At 42.1% G+C, this 26,464-nt stretch overlaps 3 protein-coding genes across 10 annotated transcripts; all 3 read left to right on the top strand.

The window, feature by feature from the left end:
* Positions 1 to 1,097: 1,097 nt before the first annotated feature.
* On the top strand, positions 1,098 to 6,611 carry thoc6 (THO complex 6). The gene is made up of 13 exons (XM_020486163.2): positions 1,098 to 1,231; positions 1,569 to 1,660; positions 1,878 to 1,942; positions 2,150 to 2,253; positions 2,377 to 2,414; positions 2,583 to 2,631; positions 2,722 to 2,793; positions 2,995 to 3,097; positions 3,235 to 3,284; positions 5,155 to 5,217; positions 5,555 to 5,665; positions 5,814 to 5,942; positions 6,363 to 6,611. The coding sequence occupies exons 1-13, from the start codon at positions 1,217 to 1,219 to the stop codon at positions 6,441 to 6,443; spliced, it is 972 nt and encodes a 323-aa protein (XP_020341752.1). The 5' UTR covers positions 1,098 to 1,216; the 3' UTR covers positions 6,444 to 6,611.
* Positions 6,612 to 6,899: 288 nt separating this feature from the next.
* On the top strand, positions 6,900 to 12,732 carry si:dkey-16l2.16 (ras-related protein Rab-35). Of its 7 annotated transcripts, none has more exons than XM_031827078.1 (8): positions 6,904 to 7,376; positions 8,183 to 8,937; positions 9,096 to 9,267; positions 9,748 to 9,798; positions 9,953 to 10,076; positions 10,367 to 10,491; positions 11,653 to 11,777; positions 12,180 to 12,732. In XM_031827078.1, exons 3-8 carry the CDS (start codon positions 9,207 to 9,209, stop codon positions 12,327 to 12,329), a joined length of 636 nt encoding a protein of 211 aa, XP_031682938.1. In that variant the 5' UTR covers positions 6,904 to 7,376; positions 8,183 to 8,937; positions 9,096 to 9,206; the 3' UTR covers positions 12,330 to 12,732. The 7 variants fall into 7 exon arrangements, with proteins under 7 accessions (XP_031682944.1, XP_031682943.1, XP_031682938.1 ...); XM_031827081.1 differs by having other exon boundaries at positions 6,920 to 7,376; positions 8,168 to 8,937; XM_020486182.2 differs by having other exon boundaries at positions 6,920 to 7,380.
* A 7,111-nt stretch (positions 12,733 to 19,843) lies between these two features.
* On the top strand, positions 19,844 to 26,379 carry rnf25 (ring finger protein 25). Of its 2 annotated transcripts, XM_020486140.2 has the most exons (10): positions 19,844 to 19,940; positions 22,698 to 22,766; positions 23,362 to 23,458; positions 23,855 to 23,922; positions 24,049 to 24,118; positions 24,356 to 24,427; positions 24,633 to 24,779; positions 24,963 to 25,052; positions 25,222 to 25,359; positions 25,474 to 26,379. In XM_020486140.2, exons 1-10 carry the CDS (start codon positions 19,867 to 19,869, stop codon positions 26,275 to 26,277), a joined length of 1,629 nt encoding a protein of 542 aa, XP_020341729.2. In that variant the 5' UTR covers positions 19,844 to 19,866; the 3' UTR covers positions 26,278 to 26,379. The 2 variants fall into 2 exon arrangements, with proteins under 2 accessions (XP_020341729.2, XP_020341730.1); XM_020486141.2 differs by lacking the exon at positions 22,698 to 22,766 and having other exon boundaries at positions 19,902 to 19,940.
* The last annotated feature ends 85 nt before the right edge of the window (positions 26,380 to 26,464 follow it).

Raw genomic sequence — 26,464 nt, 5'->3', positions numbered from 1 at the left:
AAATCCATTCCAATAAGGCATGACATAAGGTATAGGTACAACATCCTGCTGAAACAAGGTTCGTATTGCTCTGCTGTTGAATGGACCAAAAGAGAAACAAATCTTTCCTACAGATGAGTCAACAGGGGTAATGGAAGGCAGGCTCTGAGGGTCTGGTCTTGACATGTTCATGAATAAAAAGCAACACCTGAGGGAATGGCATCTAAAACAATTGCAAAAATGTTAGGTGTTACAGGGACCGTGTAAAGTGATAAGAATTCCTTATAACTAAGTAAAAGACCCTCTGCATTTACCAGTTGGCTCACCAATAGGATATTTCGGAACCAATATTCTAAAAACAAATACGTATTTTTATACAATATATCCCATTTATTCCATATATAATATCTGTCTGGAGAAAAATTGTGCTTAGAAATTAAGGACCATGACAAGAAAACCTGTCGATGAAAAGCAGAAAGTATCACTGGAACTTTGTCAATATTATAATTGCAAACCAACATAAGTTAAGGCCACATGATGAGAAGAAAAAAAATCCGCATAGAAGTGCATCTTCATAGGAATTGTTTTATCCAATTGATCTTAAAATGATTATTTAAAGTAGTAGTCCAGAAAACCATTCTCATAAGTGTTCATTACAACAGTTTTCCTAATGTGATGGGTACAGTTTCTCCAAAGAAAGTTGAGAAGCATCTGGTCTATCTCCTTGCTTATTTTACTGTCAAGATATAAAGATAGAGCACCATGTTAGTCTAGAGATACCTTCAGCCTTGGTTATTAGGACTCTACCTTTTAAAAATAAGTCCCTCTGTAGACATTGATTTAGCTTCTTCTGTTTTTTTTATAAGAGGGTTAAAATTTAGTAAGCCTCTAGACTTCTGATCCTTTGTAATGGTTATGCCTAAATATGTAAGTTCTTCTTTTACTGGAATACCATAATATGATGGTGTCACACAATCTTTGACAGCTATGAGTTCACATGTAATAATGTTAAGATATAGACCAGTCGTTTTGGAAAAAAGAGTATTATCTGTCTCATTCTCATTGTTCTATCTGTGGCTTCTATCACATCCGCGATTTCATGTCCCAGAATGCTTGTAAAATGTGCTCTGACGTCATCTTTTGGCGACTGGTTTAAATGGGAAACGCGACATTCTCAAACATTAGTTCAACAATATTTAGATTTTCTGACCCTTAAAACTGTATATTCGTCTGCGCAATGGGTCCTGTCGAGGTAACAGTTTCTACCGTTTATGTATTTACACTGTTTTCTTCTGGCCATATCAGGAATAGTTATGCAATCAACGGAAATCAAGTCGCCTGTTCCGATAACACGATCGCTAGCAATGTGATCGTAGCTAAGTTAGTTTGCACTAGCTACATGAACGCTTACAGACATGTTATTAGTCATCTAGCTATCTACATTAGTTAGCTAATGTTACTGTAACGTTAAACATCTAGCTAGCACTATTTGTATCATACCCATTCAATATGTTTTAAAATGTTGCTATTGTTTAAAAAAAATCTGATATCTTAATTACATTAACTATGTGTCACTGTTCTTCGTCCAGCACCTCCACATGTCCGTGTTCTCCCAGAGTTTCTCTCCCTGTGGGCGCTTCCTGGCCGCCGGCAACAACTACGGCGAGATAGCGGTGTTCAGGTGAGACCGAGCGAAGTCGAGGACATGTCGTTTACTGGCTGCTTGCACTTCAATGATATGAACAGAGATCATGTAATCAGCCTGTCTCTGCAATAAACATGTATAATTTAAATGTTTGAATGGATAAAGCACATTATTATCTGAGACGCCCACGTCCAATGTATCCTATTTACTTGGGTTCTTTACAGTAAATTGCTATTTTAATCATTTTCCCCAGTCTCTCCTCAGCGCTTAGCCCAGATGCTACAGATCTGAGCCAGACACCCATCCTCACATTTACTGGTCAGTCTCTCTTTCCTTTGATGTGTTGAAACATTCTCTACTTGCTACTTTATGGTTGAACACCAGTGTGAAATAGCTTTCAAGACATGCTGTATCTCACCCTTCATCCCTAGATTGTGACACCTGTCTCTCTGTCTGCTCCTCTTACCCCTCTTCTATTTCTTAATTTTCTGTATTTCTCCCCCTCACTCGTTTATTCTCTCTCAGCTCACGAGGGGCCCGTCTTCTCTCTGTTCTCCACGGACTCTCACCTCCTGAGTGCCGGCAATGGAGAGATCAGTGCATGGAGCTGGGCGGAGCTTATCAAGCGGGTAAGGCCGTTACAAGATAAAGCAAGCCTACCAAAATGAATGGCTGTTTAGTGTGAACAGTATGTATTTCTATACAGTCTATGAGTGTATGTGAGATGGACCCTGTGTCTCTCTCTCTCCCAGAATACCAAGGCTGCTTGGACAAGGAGGCCAAATTACAAGTAAAGGCACCACTCGGCCGTACATTTGTTTTGAGAAAACACATGAAAGTTTGTCTGTGTGTGGACTGTGTACATTTGTGTTGGTTATTTTATCTCCAGATGATTGTCTTTGCTGTCTGATGCTTGTAGCCAACAAGTGAGTATGTTCATAAATGATCCACTTTGCAGATCCAGCCTGGAGATCCCAGAGATCAATGCCATGACTGTCAATCCCACAGTGAGTACGCAGACACTTTTCAGATTCATTAAGTACCTCACTGTACTGAGACAAGTTCTCTATTTAATTATCTCTCTCTCTCGCTCTCAGGAGAACAGTCTAGTAATTGGTGGAGGGGACAATAACATCCACATAATGGATCTGGAAAGTGGTGTCTTTAAGGTTTGAGAGAAATTCATTTCTTCGATTGTGTTTCAAGATTCAGCAATGTGATGTTGAACATTTATATAAATATTATTTGTTGCTACATCTCTTTTAATTTCTTTCTTTCTTCCAATTATTTCTCTCTTCATCCTTCTCTCTCGCTATCCCACACTTAACCTTTATGTTCAATCTCTTTATTGCTCTCCCTCCCTTCCCCAGTCAGTTTTGCAGGGTCATACAGACTACATCCACTGTCTAAGTGTGAGAGAGAGGGAGGGGGAGATCCTCTCTGGGGGTGAGGACGGCGCTGTCAGGATATGGGGTGAGTGACGGATGAAGCAACCTATTACTGCTTCAGGTTCCCTTGTCAGTCACTGACACATCTGGAATCAATGCATGGCTGTATTACATTATACTGTAGTGTTGTCATGTATCTCATTCTCTGAGCTCCGCCTACAGACCACAGGACCGGCCAATCCGTGCACTGCATTGAAGTCTACAAATATGAGGTAAGATATTGGGATGGATGGGTGCCTGCCCCTACCCTCCATATGTACAGAAGTTATAATGTAGCATTTCTTACATACAAAAGTATATTTCAGTTATTTTTTTCTTCACCAAAAACATGTTTATGTGTTTATAACATGTCTATAACCTGTTTTGGTGATTTCTGGTATATCATCAAAATAAATCAATCTCCACCTATTTTTGTACTAATTAAGCAGTTGTTACCCGATTTAAGTACAATACCATTGGAAATTAATGTTGAAAGTTCCATTTAAATATTCCTCAAACTAAGTTGAAAATGATGCTGTTGCTTTCTGTTGACCAGACATATTGATACGTGTGCAACAATGGTAATCAAGGAGCACCTTATAAACTGCACATGCACCAAAAACCCTGTATTTTGTCAAGTGACATTAAATCACTCATCGATGGGGCGGGGAGTATATGCACAGTTGAAACAACCATGGCTCAAAATACACATGGAAACTGGATGTATTTTTACATCACTGGTTAAAGGAAAACATGCAGAACAGTCAGCTACATTTTGTAATGTAGAATTTTGGTACAGGGGTCACCAAAACAGAAAGACAAACTCAACACTGTTTTTGTCAGTCACTCCTATCGATTATCACGTTGAAATCAATTGTTGCACGAGAGGAGGGAGATGAGGTTGTTGGTAAAGCATGACGCTTGCAACGCCAGTGTTGTGCGTTCAATTCCCACAGGGGACCAGTACGAAAAAGTAAGAAAACGTATGCACTCACTATTGTACGTCATTCTGGATAAGAGCATCTGCTCAATGACTAAAATGTAATAATGTTGCATGTCCTGTTAAAACTAACACAGCTCAAAAACCACACGGAATCTGGGAATAATGTATACACCACTGGTTAAAGGACAATTTGTAGAAGACAGGTAGCTACATTTTGAAGTTGTATTTTGATTCAAGTGGGTCGCCAACGCGGTAAGTATAACGCCATACTTTTTTTTGTTAATCAATTCCATCGATATCACGCTGGAATCAATAGAACGGGGCGAACGTTTGGGGTGTCGCGCTGTTTTGATCTAACACTATTGGCCACATGGAAACTTGGAATAACCTATACATTGTTGTTTAGATGAGAATGTGTAGAAGGCTTCTATCTATATTTTGGAATGTTGATTTCAGGAGGCTGCCATCATGGAAAGGGGGGGGGGGGGGGGCTTTCTGTTAACTTCAACTAATCACAACCCTCCATAGGATATGATATCAACAGTGACAACGGTTGGCTGCTATTTAAGTGATAGTTTGACTGTCAAATTTGTGCATTGGTGTGTGGTTAGCGTCTTTTATAGAGAACTTCCATTTCAGAAAGGAAATTATGGCTGCCTAAGTCCTGCGAACCCCAGCGCGTATGACAAAATCAGCAGTACAAAACCAAACATATTGATATGTTTTAAGCAATTGATATTTTGTCATCGTGTTGACTATACATTTTTTATAATAACATCACCAATCTAAGGTAAAAGGATGTGTAACCCCCCCCCCCCCCCAATTTCATGTGGTCAAAACATTAGCTTGTGTAGTTGGGTAATATACATTTAATTAGATATGGCAAAATAATTATCTTAATTTAGGATGATAGTAAATCAAGAAAACCCATTTTTTTTTCAATTATCACTTGTTTAACGGTTTAGTGATGACAAAATGCTCCTTAACACAATTTAACCAGACAGGTGGTCTTCACTAGAGCCTGCATAGGGCCTGTGCAACAGGCTGAATGTTTGACATCCATATTATATGGCACCTTTCTGCAGATTGCTGAACAAAATACACATCAAACTACAAACAAAATCTTTCTCCCTTCTGTCTCACTCCCCCTCTCTTCCTAGGAATGCGCCCGCCCCCAATATGGCAAGTGGATCAGCTGCCTGACGACAGAGTCTGATTGGATGGTGAGGAAAGGGCAGCCCTTGCAATTAGTCAACAGTCCCTTCCCCATAGGATGAGCTCTCTCTCTTTCTAGAAATTGTAATGACTTGTTCAGTATCTCAGTCTGAAATGTGGCACTTATGTTATCAGTGTGGCTGCCGTGGCGATGCGTTAGAACAGTCGCCAAGGTCAACTCCACCTGTGGAATGCCTCGCGCTGTTGTCGTTTACTCCTTCAGGATGAAATTATTTGCAATGCAGATACTGTAACATTACTCAGCATTTTCCTCCTGTAATTTGATCTCCTTTAATGTAATTAAATAATTCTCCCATACCCCTGTCCCTTATTTTCCCTCACCAGCTCTGTGGAGGAGGCCCATCCCTCTCTCTATGGCACCTCCGCTCCATGTCACCCACCTCCATCTTCCCTCTCTCCGGATGCCAGCGACAAGCCAACTTTTACCAGGACATGGTGAGACGTGTGTGTGTAATCTTCAGGGTGTGTGTGGGTCAGACTGTGTGTGAAGGGAGAAATAGTTTATTGGTTTGTCTTTTTCCAACTGTAGACACTAGTCCATCTGTTTGTGTGTGTGTATTTGTGACCTCTCTCCCGCCTGTAGATCTTGTCGGTGGGCGAGGGCCAGTGTGTGTCCCACTGTCTCCTGGGGGGAGAGGTAAAGGCTCAGATCCCCTGCACCCCCCACTCCCTCAACACGCTGGCACTGAACCTCAACAGCACTGATAACAGGGTGAGAGTCGGTTTAGACAAACCATCTGAACACTACATTACTCATCCAACCCCTCAGGTTAAATTTCCTTCTTTGCTTGTCCCGCTTGTGGTCTACCTGTTCTCGTTCACAAATCCTGTGTGGCTCAGTTGGTAGACCATGGCGCTTGCAACGCCAGGGTTGTAGGTTCGATTCCCATGGGGTACCAGTACGAAAAAGTAAAGTTATTATGCACTCACTACTGTAAGGCACTGTGGTATGGAGCGTCTACTAATGACTACAATGTAATAAATAGTTTTGTCCACATCAAAGCTTCAGTACATGGTATAATTGATATGGTCTGTCGATATGGTTGAGTTTTGTTAAGCAGGGACAGTAGTGGCTTTCAGTGTATGAAGGACGTGGTTGTCATGTTGTGTTCTGTTGTCTTTGCTGTTCCAGGTGCTCACAGTAGGTGGAAGCAGTCACCAGATAGACGTATTCACCAACCTGTCCTACAGAACCTTCTCGTTGTCTTTCTGAGGACACACACACACACCTACACAACCCCATTTAAGCTCATAATGTGCTGTCTTGGATACTTGTATTTCACTATTCTGTACCTTTGCTCATGCCTCTCTTGTTCTAAGGACTCCCATTCCAGGATTCATGTTTTTTATGATAATAAAATATTTTGATCACTTTTCCAAATCTGTGCTTCAGTCTTGATAAATTTGTCCCGGTTTTATGCTCTGAAGGAATAAATTGTCTGAAATATCTGTATGTATTGTCTACATAAAGTCTTGGATTATTCCATTTAGAATTCTAGAATATTGGGTTCCCTCCCCAGTTTTCCTATTTCATATTTGCAGCGAGTGTAAGTAACCCTGCCAAATACTACAATAATCCCATTAAACAAGTATAGTACAAACAGCCCTATTTCGTTTTTTGTATGTATTGATGAGACAAGATAAAGCACATTGAGCAAGAAGGGAGATGGGATGAACAGAGAGGAGGGAGAAGCACATGATTTGGATGAAAGTAACTCAACAACACTCAGGTGTGGCCTGAAGACGTCGGGCCGTGGACCAGTCTAAGGCTCCGAACTTTCCTGAGTCATCCCCCCCCGGAACCAAGACGTCTGGAACGGTCAACAGATCCTGGCATTTCTTCTTCGGACTGACCAATTGCACAAGTCATCGTTTTGGTGATCGCAATTGATCATTTTGTAGCACGACGCGTTTGAAATACGCATAGAAATTTAGCTACGCTAGAGGAATTATTCCTATACCCGTTATCTAGCCGAGTTGTGTTTTGCGTTTATCAAATTTCCACGATAAAGTAACTTTTAACTTCGTCTGTGGGCGAGCGGCTTGCTCATGGCAATCCCCAAAGATCCCGGATACAAACGAATCTAGCCTCTGCTCAGACAGTCACTGCTGATCATAGCTGCTGATAATGCCCCCTGGTTACATGGTAGGTAAGTGTGTTAAACCCACATTTCTATTGTTTAAACTAAATCAAACGTTGTGGTTTGTGTCATCAACTGTTTTTGAATTGTTTGCGATTGTACCTAATTTACGACGAGTGTTATTGTTGAGTCCTAGCCAACTTGTTTTTCTCAGACAGCTGACGATTGTAGGGATAGGGAGGGACACTTTCCCAGGATTTTCAGTAATGTTTTCATTGTTAATCACGATGAAGGAGAAGCCCTAGCAAGTATTTTAACTATGTACCAATGTGTCAGGATTCAATTTCAAGAACTAACTTGCTCGCCCCCTGTACTCTTTCCTGTTTTTATTATGGAACAAAAAACTGTCCTCAGTCTTTTTTATTCTTTCGCCCTAAATCGGCGACGCGGACAGACATGAGCGATTCTTGAGTTGTCCCTGAAAATACTTTGCTCACTAAGTGAATATCAAAGAAAAAGTATGTTTCTATGATACCTATATCCTCTCTACTATTTAACCATATAACATTACCCCCAACGTTTGTTTTAACTTCTTCCCAATCCAGCTCACCTTCAACCATACATGCAAGCTGATGTTTCATGTGGTTAATATAGGCCTATATTTAATGAGTGTGTGGAGAGAGGGCAAACGGTTGGAAACGTTAAATTTAGAGACAGCTGTTCTAGTGAACAGGAAAGGGAGGGTGCATACAGGGACCGGGTTGGCATACAGTCAGGGAAGTTTTGACAATGACAGACTACAGACTGTCTCCTCACTCTGTCTCTGTATATTGTCATTGATAAATGTTCCATACAGATGGTTCTTTTTCAGGGTATGGTCCAAAGAAGGGAGCTGAGGAAAGCCTGAAACAAACCAAATACGCCCACCATTTCTCCGCCCATAGCTCAGAGAGGAAGTGAAACCAAGGGATTGAGACCGAAGCAGTTCAATGGATGAAAACGTTGCATGGACTGTAGATTGAAAGAGGAAGAACTTCATCCTCTCAGATTTTTGCTTTTGTTCTCTGCTTGTTCTCTGCTTGGCCCCTCTGCCTGTTATTTTGTTTCTTGTAAGAGGTGCGTGATAACTTGACGCAGAGATGACAGTGAGACTGTGGGATAAGCAAGAGTGGTAACTGAGAAGAGCAGTGACGTGAATCCTTACATCCGTATGCTACCCACTGGAATATCTAAGTATTAGCTAATCGAGCAACAACAATCCATCTACCTTGGACACAGACTAACAACTGAGCACTTTCAGACGCTCATGGATGTAGTGACTGACTGCCAGAACGCAATTTGACGAGGATAGTCTCTTTGCCCATGTGTAGAGTTTAACGTGTCAGAAGTCCTTCACCGTCTGTCACTGCAGCCCAACTTTAAGGGGGAAAAACACTTTACCGGACTGATGGAAAGAGAACTTAGGTAAACCTGTGATGAGTCGGAATGTGGTGCTGCAAATAACTGGGAATCCCCTACTGGAGTTAGTGGGAGGAACTGGAACTGAGGTGGAACCAGAACCAACCGAGGCCTAAGCACGACAACTGAATGCCATGTACTAAACTGGAAATACGCTTGATTTAACTGGTAATTATTGCACTTGTGAGGTAACAGGAATAGTTTGTAATATTGAATAATAATTCTGGACTGGAACTGATCTGGGAAATCAACTGGAAATGAAATTGCAATGTAAGTGTTTTGTGGATGTTTTCTGTACAAAATCTTCTTCCATTCTGAACTGGTAGCGTTGGGGGGGAGACTGTTTCATCCTGGGATTTGGGAAGACTGGAATCTGTTCCTGTGGAACTGCATTTATTGGGAGAGGATTACTGAAACCAACAGCACTGTCTGCAGAAATGGCGGGGCCGGGAAAGGACTACAACCATCTCTTCAAACTGCTCATCATTGGAGACTCCAGTCAGTGCATCTTAACTTCCATTTTCATACAAAGTTCCTGTGGTCCCTTAGTGCTTACTCTGTCTGTGTTAAAATAGTAGTGTAATTCAAGTGTGCCGTGCTGTTACACTGATGTTCAGCAGGCAGCTCATATTGTGCGAGTTGTGATTTAAAGAATTTTGCTAATAATACGGCTTAATCTCCTTAGTAACACAGCAAATATCAGTCAATCTGCTTGTCATTGGGTGATTATGATGAACATGCCTCACTTACTCACCAAGCTTACAGCTCTGATGACTTACAAAGGAGACTTATTTGTCGCTAACTCTTCAGACAATATGATAGATTTGAAAACATTTACCCATGCTCTAGTGATGTGGCTTGCCATATGTAGGCTACTAGTAATGGGACAGTAAGTAGCCTGATACTGTCTACTCAGAAGTGAATGAAGAAAGGCCTAATCACCTAACCTCTCATCCCTGTCTGACCTCTCTGTTCTAGATGTAGGGAAGAGCAGTCTACTACTACGATTTGCAGATAACTCCTTCTCTGGTGAGTTGCTGTTCTCTATCTGGTCAATATATACTATTAAACCATTTGAATGCGAGTGGTTAGGAACTGTGTTTTTAAAAATATTTTCATCAAGATTGTGAATGTGTGCTTAGCATGTTGTGTGTGTTTCTAACCTTGCTGCTTTGGCCTGCAGGTAGCTACATCACTACGATCGGCGTGGACTTTAAGATCCGTACGGTGGACATCGACGGGGAGCGAGTCAAACTGCAGATCTGGGACACGGCGGGCCAGGAGCGCTTCAGGACCATCACCTCAACGTAATCTATCATCTATATCAATGATCTATCTACACGTATAGAAGCTATACATCAATACGAACGCTGTTTATCACCATAGTTGGTTTGAATTTACTCTCAATTTCAGTTAGTTTCATTCTTTCAGTTTTATAGTCATTAACTCAGTGAAGTGCTATTGATACCAGCCCGGGACAAAGTGCCAGCCAACAATAACTATCACCCGAAAAACAATGCAGTGATTTCCTGTTTTTATACAGTACTCTTTTACAATCCTTTGCTATTTTCCACTTTCTCCCTGTTTCTCCTACCAGGTATTATAGAAATACCCACGGTGTGATTATTGTTTACGATGTCACCAACCCAGAGTCGTTTGTGAACGTGAAGAGGTGGCTTAATGAGATCACTCAGAACTGTGACAACGTCTGTAAGATCCTAGGTGAGTTTGGTGTGCTGAGGTGATGGATGGATGAAGAGTAAAATAGATAGAAAATTAGGAATGAAGAAAATTCACTGAGGAATGACTTAGACTTCCAGTCCAATGTGGTAGTGTTATGCCTGATTGTGAACTGATAAACATACTTGTGTGTATATATAGTGTATGTGGACACCCTTTCAAATGAGTGGATTCAGCTATTTCAGCCACACCCGTTGCTGACAGGTGTATAAAATTAAGCACTCCGCCATGCAATCTCCATAGACGAACATTGGCAGTAGAATGGTCTTACTGAAGAGCTTAGTGACTTTCAACATAGCACGGTCATGTCATAGGATGCCACCTTTCCAACAATCATGTCCAAGTGCTGTTATTGTGAAGTGGAAACGTCTAGGAGCAACAACGGCTCAGCCGTGAAGTGGTAGGCCACACAAGCTCACAGAATGGGACTGCCGAGTTCTGAAGTGCGTAAAAATAATCTGTCCTCAGTTGCAACACTCACTACTGAGTTCCAAATTGCCTCTGGAAGCAACGTCAGCACAAGAACTGTTCGTCGGGAGCTTCATGAAATGGATTTCCATGGCTGAGCAGCCGGGGCTGCTCAGCCATGGAACTCAGGCCCCTTAGTTCCAGTGAAGGGAAATCTTAACGCTACAGCATACAATGACATTCTAGATGATTCTGTGTTTCCAACTTTGTGGCGACAGTTTGGGGAAGGCCCTTTCCTGTTTCAGCATGACAATGCCCCCATGCACAATGCAAGGTCCATACAGAAATGGTTTGTCCAGATTGTTGTGTAAGAACTTGACTGGCCTGCACAGAGCCCTGACCTCAACCCCATCGAACTCCCTTGGGATGAATTGGAACGCCGACTACGAGCCAGGCCTAATCGCCCAACATCAGTGCCTGACCTCACTAATGCTCTTGTGGCTGAATGGATTCTTGTTAGAAGATTGCTGCAAGGACATCTAGTGGAATGCCTTCTCAGAAGAGTGGAGGCTGTTACAGCAGCAAAGGGGGGAACCAACTCCATTAATTAATGCCCATGATTTTGTAATGAGATGTTCAACGAGCAGGTGTCCACATACTTTTGGTCATGTAGTGTACTATGCTGTCCAAAACATCTTTCATTCATCCCCACTTCTTTCTCTCGCCCTCCCTCAGTGGGGAACAAGAATGACGACCCCTCCAAGAAGCAGGTGGACTCCCAGGATGCAATGCGTTTCGGGGAGTCGGTTGGCGTCCGGGTATTTGAGACGAGCGCCAAAGAAAACATCAACGTGGAAGAGGTGACCCTAGTAGCCATGTTCTAAACTCAGGGTGTACCTCATTCACTTCCTCAGTAATAATAATAAAAATCAAACTAAGCCTCAAATATCCCAGATGTCTTTGGGAAAGCTGAGCTTGAGACCTGATATGGCTCTCACAGGGAATTATCAGTTTATTATGCTTTTTTTAATGACAAAAAATATATAATAATTACAATGCCAATAAATTGTCCACACCAGTGTGACCATGGTCATCTCTTATATCTCTAAAACAGTTACAACTTATTTCAACTTAGTCCTGGTGGCTAATTCCCTTTCCAAGGAATAGCACTTCCGTGTGTACTGGTATGTATCTGGGTGTGTATGTATTTCACAGTCATTGCCCTGTTTCTTTCCTTCTCCCCATCTCTCCTTCCCTCTCAGATGTTTATGGCTTTCACTCACATGGTCCTTCGGACAAAGAAGCAGAGTCAGAGTCGTGCAGAGAGAGAGCGGGAACGAGAGAAGGAAACGGTCGACATCAATTCTCACAGACACAGAGAGAGGAGGAAGAGGGGGAAGAAGTGTTGCTGAGGGAGAGAAAGGAAGGCGATTTTCTAAGAACAGGACAGACCAATGGAGAGTCAAGCATCCAAAGTCTGTCTGCACTCATGGGGAAAGAGCCAGGACATTACATGTTGACATTGCACTGAGGCAAGATTACAAGAGGGTAAGGACAGAGAACCACTATTATGTGCCGAATTTTTACCTTAGCAGTTATTTTTTATGAATGCATAATAATGTCATTTTATCATTAAAAGGGAAACTGGATCCCCACTGTGTCAAACTGTCATTAAAACCCCTAATTTAGGAAATACACTAATGACTTCAAAAGTGACTAGAGTGATGTATCTGTCTTATTTGTAATGAAAAAGACTGTCGTGAAAAATGTAACATGTCTAAATAAACTGAGCAATAAAGTCAATGTGTACCTTTATATGCAATATAGGCGACGTTGTTGCCGGTGATGTCTGGTGAGGACCTGCCTTACAACAGGCCTACAAACCCTCAGTGCAGCCTCTCAGCCTATTGCGGACAGTCTGAGCACTGATGGGAGGGATTGTGCGTTCCTGCATGGTGTAACTCAGGCAGTTGATGTTACTATCTTGTACCTGTCCTGCAGGTGTGATTTCTGGATGCCACTGTAAGGACAATCAGCTGTCCGTCCTGTCTCCCTGTAGCGCTGTCTTAGGGGTCTCACAGTACGGACATTGCAATTTATTGCCCTGGCCACATCTGCAGTCCTCATGCCTCCTTGCAGTATGCCTAAGGCACATTCACACAGATGAGCAGGGACCCTGGGCATCTTTCGTTTGGTGTTTTTCAGAGTTAGTAGAAAGGCCTCTTTAGTGTCCTAAGTTTTCATAACTGTGACCTGTCTTAGCGACCGTTCTACAGGTGCATGTTCATTAATTGTTTATGGTTCATTGAACGAGCATGGGAAACGGTGTTTAAACCAACGTCATACATCTGCCCAATACAATTGAAACTGGGATTAATCCGTGAAGAGCACACTTCTCCAGCGTGCCAGTGGCCATCAAATGTGAGCATTTGCCCACTGAAGTCGGTTACGACGCAGAACTCCAGTCACGTCAAGACCCTGGTGAGGATGACGAGCACACAAATGAGCTTCCCTGAGATGGTTTCTGACAGTTTGTGTAGAAATTCTTTGCTTGTGCAAACCCAGAACTTCTTCAGCTGTCCGGATGATGAGGTGAAAAGTTGTGTTTATACAGCAAAGCCCAGCACATTAAAACCTGCTTGTGAAAAGCTGCCAATTTCACATGAAGTTTACCCACAATATAGGGACATTTTAGTAAAAAAGTAAGCCTTCCGAGCTTCTGAAAAACAAAGTGAGGTACAATATTCCAGAAACTGAGGTTTTTTGAAATACCTTTTAACCCAGTTGACTTATATCTAATTAAAGAAAGTGAAGTCTAAGACATTTAGACCGCCATCACAAACCCTGTTGGTGATAACATCTTTTTTTATCTTATATGGCTTGTTTTTCCATGTGAAGTTGTACAATAACCTTTCTATCTACAGTAAGTGGATTTGGGAATGTCAATAGATGAAAAAAGATCAGATGCACAAGATAGCCCCTCAGTTTTGGATAAAAGCACCCTCTTTTGAAGACTTAAATCCCTCTCTAACCATGAGGATAATACATTTTTTTATAGATTCAGTTACAGGATTCAAATAATTAAGATTATTCTCAGCCTTAAGATTTTTGGTTATCTTTACACCAAGGCAGGTTACAGTATCTTTTTCCAGAGATGTTACAATCTGCTGGATTGACAGCTCCTTTCAGAACAAACATCTCACATTTGGAAAGATTTAAATCCAAACCTGAGATTTTGGAGAACAGCTTCACGATATCCAATGCTAATCTAGCTTGTGACATCTTTCAAAAACAAAGTGAGGTGTCATCCGCCAGTTGGGATATCTTGATCTCTCTGGCCTGGAATGTAAATACCTTCAAATTGACTTTGATAAACTAATGAGCATAAGGTTGTCGTATTCCTTTGTAAATGTTAAACATGGAGGATATTCCATGACAGAGTTTGACACAGCTATTGCCACCATTATACAGAGTTAGCATCAACAATGACCAAACTGCAAATGTTTAAGGTAATCAAAGATAAAATTGTAACTTACCGTATCAAATGCTTTCTGAAAATTTAAAAATCAGGTAACAGGAAAGTCATCTAATACATCACAATTCTCAATCTAACACTAGCCTCAGATTATTAGATATATGGTGCCCTTTCATACATCCTGATTGACATTCATCAATCAGATCATTCAAGCATATTCAATCAAACCTTTTCACAAAGATTTAGTCTATAATTTTGTAATCGTCATTTAGGAGTGTGATTGGACAGCAATTATCAATAATTAAGAGATCCTTGTGTGGTTTATGTATGAGAGTAATAACCCCTTGCTTCAGAGAGGCAGGTAGTTCTCCCTTCTTTATAGCCTCCTTAAAGGCTTCAAGTAAAAATGTTGCTATTTCTTCAGAGAATGTTTTGTCAAATTCAGAGGTTAATCCATCACAATTTTGAGATTTGTTATTTTTTAGTCGAGCAACCCCATATCGGATGTCCATAATGATAAATCTTGACAACAAGACCGATTTGAATTCTTCACTAACCGAGTTAACATTCTCTATTGAATAAAGGAGAACCTTAGAGTCACTCAAACTGTTATCTAAGGAGTAAAGATTCTCATAAAACTTAGTGGTAAAGTCTGATAACAACTCTCTATCCTCAGAGGTTACCCCATTAATCGTAAATTATTAGAAGTATGTTGAGTTCCCCTCTCCTCTTTTCAAAATTAAAAAGTTTTTACTGTTCTTTTTGCCTTTTTCAAGCCATTGTTTTCTGGATTTTATGAAGGCTCCTCTAGCCTTTTCCTCATAAAATGTATCTACGGTAGTTGATTCTTTCTCATGAAGTGTGATATCAGCTATTTTCTCAGAGAGCTTAGCTACCTCGCATCTTCTTAAAGCAAGCCATTTCCCATAAGTAATACAGGCTGAGTGGATTTTAAATTTCAGCAGTTCCCAATATTTCCCCTATTCTGCATTAGAGGTAGCTAAATTTCAGTAAACAGAAATTAGATTCTTAATCACAGTTTTTCAATCACCATGCAATAACAATGAGTTATTCAATTTCCAATAACCACCAGAGTATTTCTTATCATCATTACTGCACATTCTTACAGTCAGCCATATGACTTTGATCATCAGGACTGCAGGCAGTATTTTTACCTCTACAGTGTTGGGCTCAAGACTAGAGGTTATCACCCACAAGTCCATTCTTGATTGTAGTGAAGATCTCTCTCACTCCATGTGTATTGTTTCTCTCCAGGATTTTTAACTTTCCATATGTCAATAAAGTCCAGGATTTGACAGAAAGTCACCAATTTGTTCACACCAATGTTAGGCCTATGGGGCAATCTATCAGTCTCATTATAATAAACCATATTAAAATATTAAAATCCCCACCAACTATAATCTGACTGGATGGATATTTTCTCGTAAAAATGTAAAACATTTCCTCAATTTCCTCTAGAGTAAATAATTTGGAGGACTAGAACAGTATCTATATACAGTATATTACACAACACAAATAATCTGTCCATGTGGTTGATGACCGCTACTAGCAAATGTCCATTGGTGTCTATTTGAGTAAACAAAAATGTCCCTTTGAAATTGTCTGCTAAAATGTGGCGGGCCAGGCGCATGTACGCTGACACGGTCGCAAGGGGTACGGTGTTTCCTCCGACACATTGGTGTGGCTGGCTTCCGGGTTAAGCGGGCATTGTGTCAAGAAGCAGTGTGGCTTGGTTGGGTCGTGTTTCGGAGGACGCGTGGCTCTCGACCTTCGCCTCTCCCGAGTCCGTACAGGAGTTGCAGCGATGAGACAAGACTGTAACTACCAATTGGATACCACGTACAAGGGGTAAAAGTTACAAATATAAATAAATTGCAACCCTAGCTGAATGATTAGTCCCGTGGGCCAAGATAATGTCACTGCCCCACTGATTTAAAAAAAATATATAGTCCTCTTTGCATGAATGTGTCTCTATAAAAAGGTGCTTCATAATTGTATTAACAGAAGTCTTAACTTGTAAACCATAACACCACAATTCAAAACTAGAATGCTCAGTTTGTTGTGGGGAAGGGGCTACCTCTAAAAAAAAAAAAAAAGTACCGTACTCTTATGTACAAATCAAAAACAGTCCAAACAAATGTATTGCTTCTTCCAACCTTGCAGCTCAGACACTAATCTGCAACCATTGACGCATATGACTAGCATTTAGTTTTACATTCTAGAAATATTGTACTCGATGAAGACCTCTGCAGTTGTATAGGCTGTACGTGTATTTTTAAATGATCAAATCAATTCTAGGAATCAATTAGTTTTGCTTCTAAGGATAAGGATAAGGTGGAGCAAATCTAATCAAAGTCTAATTTATTTTTTGTCAGCGAAAAAGGCTCTGATTCCCCTGTAGTACCCACCCTTTCCTTGATTTCGGGCCTGTTGGACGAGAGGCCACTACTTTGCCTTTGCTGCCTTGTGTGCTGCAGTCAGGTCCTCACCGAATCAACATTTTCTCTCTTTCAGAAAGGTGCTTTCCGTTGCTTTCTTTCAAACGGCATCTCTCGCTGTGCGGAAAGCAAACTGAATGATGATCGAGCGGCTGCCGATGGCATCTTGCTTTGTCCCAATACGATGAACGGCATCCACAGCCATATATCCTTCGTGGAAGTCCGGAACCACATGGTTACAGATGTCTCTTACTATGTGCTTCACATTCTCACCCTGGTCCTCGGGGACACCACAAAGCCGTAGCCACCGCCGTATACGGTATCACTCTGCTTCCGACAAGCGCTCTTGCATATCGGCGATGGTCTTCTCCTTTGCAGTACATTTATCAGAGGTTGCAGTGGTTGCACGTTTAAGCTCTCCGATACTCTCATATGCATGATTCAGGGTCATCTTGAGGTCAACAATTATTTATGTGTTTTCGTGTATAATTTTTTTGTTTATCTTTATAGTGACAGCATCAATTATGTTGACCTAGAGTTCACGCTAAGACAATTCTGTCTCTGTCTTTTTGGGTGCAGGACTATTGACTAGAGTTCCTGAATCAACCGAATGTCCAGATTCCTCCATTTCTTCTCCTGAGGAGTCGGGTGGTGTTTTCTCCCTGGTGTATGAGTGGTCAGTTAGCAACTGCCTTCTTTTTTGCCAAGTTTCCGATCCAGTTAACGGTTTACTGAGCGTTGCTCTCTGTTGTGTTTACTATAAACCAAGTTTTGTTACATTTAAATAAGTTTGAGAGGGATAAAAGTTACTCAGAGCAAGATAAAATCCCATCTGCACTCGCCGCCATCTTTCTGGAACCCCCTCAGGATGAAGTTGGTGAAGAGCAACTTTAGAAACATGCAGTCGACTGCAGCAGAGAGGAAGAGAGAGGCTGATCTTGGCGTAAAATCTGTCTCCCTCCAGTTGGTGGCGTTTTTTTCATTGTTTCACCCACCAAGCAAAGAGATTTTTGTATGGAGGTCAATGAGAGTGTTGAATTTGGTCACCAAAATAATGTATGGCATATTTGCTGAATTAGGTTTATTTGATCCAATAGAAGTTTTGTAATGCTTAAGTTATGAGTGCACTGATATAAGCAGGAGACGTGACATCCCGGCAACTTTGAGAAAAAATCAAATCAAATCAAACTTTATTTGTTACATGCGCCGAATACAACAAGTGTAGACCTTACCGTGAAATGCTTACTTACAAGCCCTTAACCAACAGTGCAGTTCAAGAAGAGTTAAGAAAATATTTACCAAATAAACGAAAGTAAAAAATAATAAAAAGTAACACAATACAATAACGACGCTATATACAGGGGGTACCGGTACTGAGTCAGTGTGCGGGGGTACAGGTTAGAGGTCATTTGTACATGTAGGTAGGGGTATTAGTGACTGCATAGATAATAACCAGTGAGTAGCAGCAGTGTGGTGGGGTCAATGTAATAGTCTGGATTAATTATCCAGCAGTCTTATGGCTTGGGGGTAGAAGCTGTTAATGAACCTTTTGGTCCTAGACTTGGCGCTCTGGTACCACTTGCCGTGCGGTGTAGCAGAGAAAACAGTCTATGACTTGGGTGACTGGGGACTCTGACAATTTATTGGTTTTCCTCTGACACCGCCTATTATATAGGTCCTGGATTACAGGAAGCTTGGTCCCAGTGAAGTACTGGGCTGTACGCACTACCCTCTGTAGCGCCTTACAGTCGGATGCCGAGCAGTTGCCATACCAGGCGGTGATGCAATCGGTCAGGATGCTCTTGATGGTGCAGCTGTAGAACTTTTTGAGGATCTGGGGATCCATACCAAATCTCTTCAGCCTCCTGAGGGGAAAAATGATTTGTCGTGCCCTCTTCACGACTGTCTTGGTGTGTTTGGACAATGATAGTTTTCTGGTGATGTGGACACCAAGGAACTTGAAACTCTCTACCCGCTCCGCTCCAGCCCCGTTGATGTTAACGGGGGCCTGTTCGGCCCACCTTTTCCTATAGTCCACGATCAGCACCTTTGTCTTTCTCACATTGAGAGAGAGATTGTTGTCCTGGCACCACACTGCCAGTTCTCTGACCTCCTCCCTATAGGCTGTCTCATTGCTGTCGGTGATCAGACCTACCACTGTGGTGTCGTCAGAAAACATCATGATGGTGTTGGAGTTGTTTGGCCACGCAGTCGTGGGTGAACAGGGAGTACAGGATGGGACACACCCCTGAGGGGCACCAGTGTTGAGGATCAGCGTGGCAGATGTGTTGTTGCCTACCCTTACCAGGAAGCCCAGGATCCACTTACAGAGGGAGGTGTTTAGTCCCAGGGTCCTTAGCTTAGTGATGAGCTTCATGGGCACTATGGTGTTGAACTCTGAGATGTAGTCAATGAACAGCATTCTCACATAGGTGTTCCTTTTGTCCAGGTGGGAAAGGGCAGTGTTCCTGGAGTGCTCTGTAAGGGTGAAGGAGATTGAGGTGGCAAAAGTTAGAGCAGTAATTTGAATCTCCTATGCGGAGGCAATTAAAATAATTGAGAAAACAAGTGATGCTAGTGAAAATATGGTAGTGGATGCACCACAGCCTGTAGTAAATGTTTGCTGCCAGTCAAAAGACACCCTGTTATGTAAAAAAAAAGTGGGTTTTGTGGTGTTTCATTGCCACAGTTATAAACTGTATGGCACAAGTCTCAAAGAAGTCTAAGAAACTGGACATTTTTCTGGCTGTGGCAGAAAAGTTTGGGGGATTTAAGGATTTTACATCTGAAGACTTGCAAGGGGTACTGGTGCCGGAAGACCCGCCCTCCCAGGTTCCCCTTGAGCCTTTGTAGGGATCAGATCTGTTTTTTTTCAAGAAATGTTGTTTGATTTTGTTTAGTTTATGAATAGATTTTTTGGGTCATTTGGAAGTTTTTTATGGGGGGGGTATTTAGTTCCATTTTTGGTCATCCTGTTTCCATCCCACACAGTAGGTGGCGGGATACACATTTAAAATGTGCGATCGCCAATATACCATAGAAGAAGAAGTAGTCCCGGTCGGCAGAACGAAGATGGCAGCTGAAAGCGAGTGAGTTTGTTGATGATAGCGTGTAGGTGGAGAGAATGTGGCAAATGCCTGTATAATACGTTCATTCATATTCAATACAATTTAATTGAATATGTATCTTCAAATGATATGTACGTTGTAGATTGTGGTTAGCTAGCTATGTGTCGCTAGCTTGCTAGCTCAGGCAGCTAGCTGGCTAGCTACATACACCCTGTTAACTAATCGACACTGCTGAGTGCAGGGTTTGATGCGTGTTGTGATCATACGAAAAGGCTCTTGCAGGCAAGCTGTTTGTTCAGCATTGTAATGTACCAAAGAGATTACATTACATACAGTGCTAGTTAGCTGACATCCATTTAGGAAAATACACAACGTTTATATCGGCTTGAACCAGAATCTGGCCTTAAAGGAGACGTTGAACGTGGCGAGGAGAATCGACCAGAATCTGGTTCAGTGCTACGTCGTTCCATGTCATTTCAGCAAGCCATGACACCCACCATCTCAGATTGTTCTGAAATAATTTCCGTAGTTAGAAACCGATAACATTAGCAGTCCTGACACATTGTTTTGCTGAAATGTAATTGATCTGAGAAATTAATAAGATTGATTACACCCAAATGGGCAATTTTACATGTATGGAATTCATAATATCCAATAAATATAGTACCTAACATCCGGTTTTGACCCTACTTTTTTCTAACAATGAGTAAGTCATGAAGAATCCAAGGAAATGGTCAAACGCCAGCCATGGACCCCTCGCACCAAACTCACCGCAACGAGTGACAAGTAGTATGGCGCTGCGGCTCTGAGTATTGTTTCTTTGTCTTATGTAATGTATTCTCGTAGAATTAGTTGATTTTTATTTTTCTCCTCCTGTTCAGAGAATTTTTGAAATTGTTAGGTTTATGTCCTATCCTGAATTCTGATATTACCAGGTTCTGACCACTAGATGGTGTTCCTGCTAGTATGTGATGATTATTTATTTATTTTTAAACAGCCCCTCAATGTTAAAGGGATAGTTAATCAAAATCACAATTACATTGGTTTCCTTACCCTGTATGTGGTTTATGGACAAGGTATGACAGCAACCCATGCTTTTGGTTTTGTTTCCCTGGCCACTGTTTCAAATGCTAACGTTTTAGCATTTGTGACACAATTCCAATGCAAGTCAATGGGACAGTGCCTAACAGAAAGTCTACACCCCCTTGGATTTCTTCACATTTTATTTTGTTACAAAGTGGGATTAAAATTGTTTAATTGTCATTTTGTCAACGATCTACGCAAAGTACTCTGTCAAAGTGGAAGAAAAATGTAATTTATTGTTAAAGATTAATGAAACACTTACACCTTAATTAAATAGGTATTCACCCCCCTGAGTCAATGTTGGAAACAACTTACGATTACACCTGTGAGTCTTCTTGGGTTAGTCTCATAAGAGCTTTGCAGGCTGTGTCACATCTGGCTGTGATTGGGCGTTTCATAGGGTATAGCACAATTGGCCCAGCATCGTCCGGATTTTGCTGGAGTAGGTCGTCATTCTAAATATGAATTTGTTCTTAACAGACTTGCCTAGTTAAATCAAAATTCTTCATGCTCTGTCAAGATGTTGGTTATCATGGCTTGACAGCGATTTTCAAGTCTTGCCATAGATTTTCAAGCCTGGCCATAGATTTTCAAGCAACTACTGAGTATTCTCAGTTCAGAAGTATGACTGCATCTTTGTGTCTGGGTAGTTTAATACATCATCCACAGCATAATTATTAACTTGACCATGCTTAAGGATATATTCACTGTCTGATTTATCTACCAATCACTGCCCTTAATTATGAGGCTTTCGAAAAGCTCCCTGTTCTTTAGTTGAATCTGTGCTTGAAATTCAATACTTGACTGAGGGAGATGTTGTGTATGGGGGACAGAGGAAGGGGGAGTTATTCAAAAATCATGTCAACACCTATTTCACACACACTGAGTCCATCTAACTTGTGTTATTTGTTAAGCCAAATTTGACTTCAGAATGAATTTAGGCTTGTATAAACAAATTGGGGGAATACTTCTGCAATGACAATTTTAGTTATTACATTTTGTCTTTTCACTTTGACTTTATGGAGTATTTTACGTAGATCAATGACAAATGCTAAGTTAGTGGACGACAACCAAAGCATGGTGGGGTTCTTATAAAACACCTCGAGCCGCACCGTCTAGTGGTCAGAACCTGATGTAGTATGAAACATAAACCTAATAACTTTAATTACTCATTTCTCTGAACAGGGTTTTGAAAACATCACCAAATTCACTGGGAATACATTACATAGGCTGAAGAAACAATACCCTGAACCGCAGCAAAATACCACTTGTCAGACAGAGAACTAATACTATATACTCATTGTTGGAAAAAAGTTTGGTCCAAATCAGGTGTTTGATTATTATATGAATCCTATATATTAAAATAGCCAATTTGGGTGCAATCAATTACTTTGGTTTTTCAGAGATCAAATTATATTTCGAACAAAATAATTTCTGAACAGTCTGAGATGGTGGGTGTCAATCCTCTTTCGTGTGCTTTGAGGTTAAACGACCTTGCTGTCATTTTATAGCTAGCTTGACCATTTACCACGCATGATTAACTGAGCTATGCAGGGTCTACATTCTTACATTTGGTTTCGCTAGTTAATGATCCTGCTCTGCAGTAAGTTAATGCGTTACAGTTCAAGCCATTTCTGCTGTAACATCCAGATTGTTGCATCATTCATTGACATTGGCTACATCTCCTCTCTACAGTGTGCTGTCTGAGATTGAGGTTCTCCAGTCCATCTATCTGGATGAGCTGCAGATTAACAGGAGAGATGGGTGAGCCACTCAGTTTGATGATAACCCATGCCCCAGAACACCACTAAGACCTCACTTTGATGGTAGCAGTATTTTGCTGACTCATGAATCTATATAAATACCAGCTGTAGTCTGGTTGCAGATCTGTTTGTGCCCTGGTGTGGCATAGCAACAAATGACAAAGTAACTTGGTTCACCTTAAGCACATACAGTATAGATCTGTGACCAGACTATAATACTATACACAAACACCACATGCCATTGTATCAGAGGTACGGTGTGCTAGTTAGCTATGTTTTTTTTGTCGCGTCACGAGGCTGGACCAGATAGAGGGATATTGCAGGTCTGTTGCATCATACTCAGCTGATTGTTGCGTTCCCTCCTCTGTATTCAACATCCTGTCCTCCCAACTGCTCTCTGAAGAGGTCTGTCAGCCTTCACACTTAAACAGACATCTCTTTCTGCCCACTCTTCTATCCCTGGGTGTTTTACTATAATGTATGAGTGATTAGCCTCCCCCGGCCAATGGATAAGACTAGATGAATAGCTGATGGACTTCGGGCTTTGAAGTGGGTGTGTGTGTTTAATTGACATTCTCTGTTGCTCTCTCTTATAGGGGATGGGAGGTGAGTCTGGTTCTATATCCCTCCACGGGTGAAGATTCCCTCTCTCAGTTTGTGCGACTCACCCTAACTTTGACTCTCGACTTGCAGGTATGCTCATATTCCCTGCTACCTTGTCCTTTGTATTCCATTTGATTGTAAAAAAATATATATATTCCCTGTCCCCTGGCTTAGGTCATGCATTTAGATTACTTGTGTAAAAAAAAAATATATAATAATAATTGTGTACCCCCTAAATATACTGGCCTTCCCTTCTCCTGGAGAGCTACCTACAAGGTGTGTACACTTTTTTTGTGTATTGGTGCAGGGATGTAACAAACGCCTGCTTACCCAGTAGTTTTCCAGGACTGGAGTTGACACTTCCTGTCATTGTGAAAGTTTTTCCTCATGCTTTCATAATTTCCTTTCCTTAGAACCCTGTCCTTTTCATTCTCCGGACATGCCACTTTCAAATGTTATACACTGATCTCTCTTTCTCTTCCCAAGTATCCCTCCTCTCCTCCCTCCATTTCCATCCACAACCCTCGGGGTCTTTCTGATGACAAGCTGTGCAGGTAACGAGAGTAAATCTGTTGTCCTCCATCTTAGGTTCATTGTAGTCTGCTCTGATGAAGGGTAGTTTAATTTAGTTTATGTCCCATGTTGCTTGTATTGCTCCAAGATTTCTCTCTCTCTCCCAGTGTGCAGAAATGTCTGCAGACAGAGGCGGAGTCCTGCCTGGGTTCCCCTGTGTTGTACCAGCTCATTGAGGCCAGTTCTCTTTCTTTCTCCCCGTTTCTCTCATTCTCTCTGTTCTTATTTGAAATCTCTTAGTTGAAGACTACAGTAATTTAAGAACTGTATTTGTGATATTATAATTAGAACTGTGGATCAAGGATGCCCTTTGTCCTGATAAAAAAAAAAAAGAGTTTTTAAAATTTAGGAATGTATAAATAGAGATGAATATCAAGTACCTGACTCGGTCCCTCTTTTCTCTGTGTCTCTCAGAAAGCCAAAGAGATCCTGACGGAGAGCAATATTCCCCATGGGAACTGCGTCATCTGCCTTTACGGGTTTAAGGTGATCTGTTTTAATTAGTATTTCCATTAGTCCACACAAGATGAGAATTTAAACTAGTCTTCCTGTTTGAAACTCTCTGTAGCCCATGTTAACACCAATCCAATGCTTTTGAAATTCGTGAGGGGGAGTGAGCAAGTGGACACAAAATGGAACCGCAGCATAGTGTGTGATGTAAACCTTGTCCTCCCTTTCTGGTCTGTCCCAGGATGGGGAGGCGTTCACCAAGACCAGATGCTACCACTACTTCCACTCCCACTGCCTAGGCCGCTACATCACCCACTCTGAGACTGAGCTCCAGGAGAGGGAGAAGGAGCTGGAGCAGGACAAGACACGGGAGAGGACCGACGATGATGTGAGATCAAGTATCCATATGCAGCAGTAGAATTGACTGGGAGTTGCTGAAGTGAAACTGCATTTTTTTGGGGGGGGGCAAAGTATTTATTTTCTATATTTTTTTGCTATATTCCTGGAGATTTTAGTGATGATTCATTTAGTGGTCATTTTGACTGGCGGTTCTTTCTCCCTCCCCCTGTAGGAGCTAACCGTTGTGTGTCCCGTGTGTAGAGAACCTCTGACTTACAACGTTGCCCAGCTCCTGTCCAATCCCGCCCCTAGCTTTCCAAAGGTAAAGACACAACTGCACACACTGATGACACACTGTACTGCTATGTTGCTTCTTGTAGCTGTTCTTTTTTCCTCTACAGTACTGTCATAATTTGGCTTGCAATTTCAACTACACCACTTGTGGTACACCACACCTTACATCCATTTGTGCTGACCTCTACTTCACTCAGCTGGAGGGAGCGGTGATAGGGGTGGAGTTCCGGCAGAAGTGGGCTGAGCTCCAGAACCTTTTGGAGCGTCAGAAAGCAAAAGGTGGGATTATTGACACAGAGGCGGAGTCTAACCGCTTCCTCATACATATTAATGAGGTAAGGAACAAGGAGGGGCTTAGCAAACAATATTAGCTGAAGTGTGTGTGTGTGAGCGTACACTTTCCTGATGATGTATCTTAATTAAACAACGTTGCGACTTGTTTTTCACAGCCGCCTCCCGACTTTGACAACGTCACCACTGACGGGAATGCCTCTCCCAGCCAATCACTGCTCTCCCTTCCCCCTGCCTCCACCAATCAGATCACAGCACCAAAGCTGCAGCACACTGGCCACTCGCATCGCAGGGGAAGGCCAGGTCACCAGTACTGGCACCAAGGGCCACAGGGCCACTTCAGGGGCCTGAGGAGGGGAGGGAGAGGCAGGCCCCACACCCACCCAGGGGCACCTGTCCCCCCCACTGACCATCTGGACAAACTCTCCCTGTCCTCAGAGAAACATGACAACTTCCACAGTGCTCCTCCTGCCAACTCTCACGACGCACCGATCAAAGCCAGACTTCAGGAGAACTCTAGCCACCCAGAACTGGGACAAGCACAATTAAGCCAATTGGAGAAGGAAGAAGGGGAGGGACGTACGGAGCTAGGCCAACAAGAGGCTCCAGTTCCTAAAGACGGTCAGCCAATAAGCAAATCAAGCCTGGACACTCCTAAAATGGACATCCCACCTAGCAACGGCATGGAAATGGAGCCTGGGCGAGGCCATAGGGAGAGGGGAAGGAGGAGAGGCCCTCGCGGTTCAGCGCAACAGCCTGACCAATGGCAAGAGCGGTATTTCAGAGGAACTGACCAATGGGATGCTCGGGGGGGCAGGCACCATCGCTACTGGGACGGGCGAGGTCAGCGAAGCAGGGGAGGTGCCAACTACCCCCGTGGCAGAGCTCACATGGCTGGTGGGAGGGGCTTCCATCAGAGTGTGGTAGAGGGAGAGGTGGAGAGAGAGGGTGCTGCTCTATGACAAAGGGACAAAGGAGGAACTAAGAACAGCTATGTCTGTACCTCCATTTACATTCTCGATACACCTAAAATAAAGCTTTGCATTGTCTGGCACCTAAGTGAACCGGTGTGTCCTGCCCTCTTTCCTATTGCCGTTTGAATTGTTGTTGTTTAGTTTATGCTGAAGCATTCTTTTTGCTGCATAAGAT

Source organism: Oncorhynchus kisutch, linkage group LG6 (genome assembly GCF_002021735.2).
Source record: "Oncorhynchus kisutch isolate 150728-3 linkage group LG6, Okis_V2, whole genome shotgun sequence".
Lineage (NCBI taxonomy): Eukaryota > Metazoa > Chordata > Actinopteri > Salmoniformes > Salmonidae > Oncorhynchus > Oncorhynchus kisutch.
Note: the sequence above shows the minus strand (reverse complement) of the source record. Positions and strands in the feature narration are given on the sequence as shown.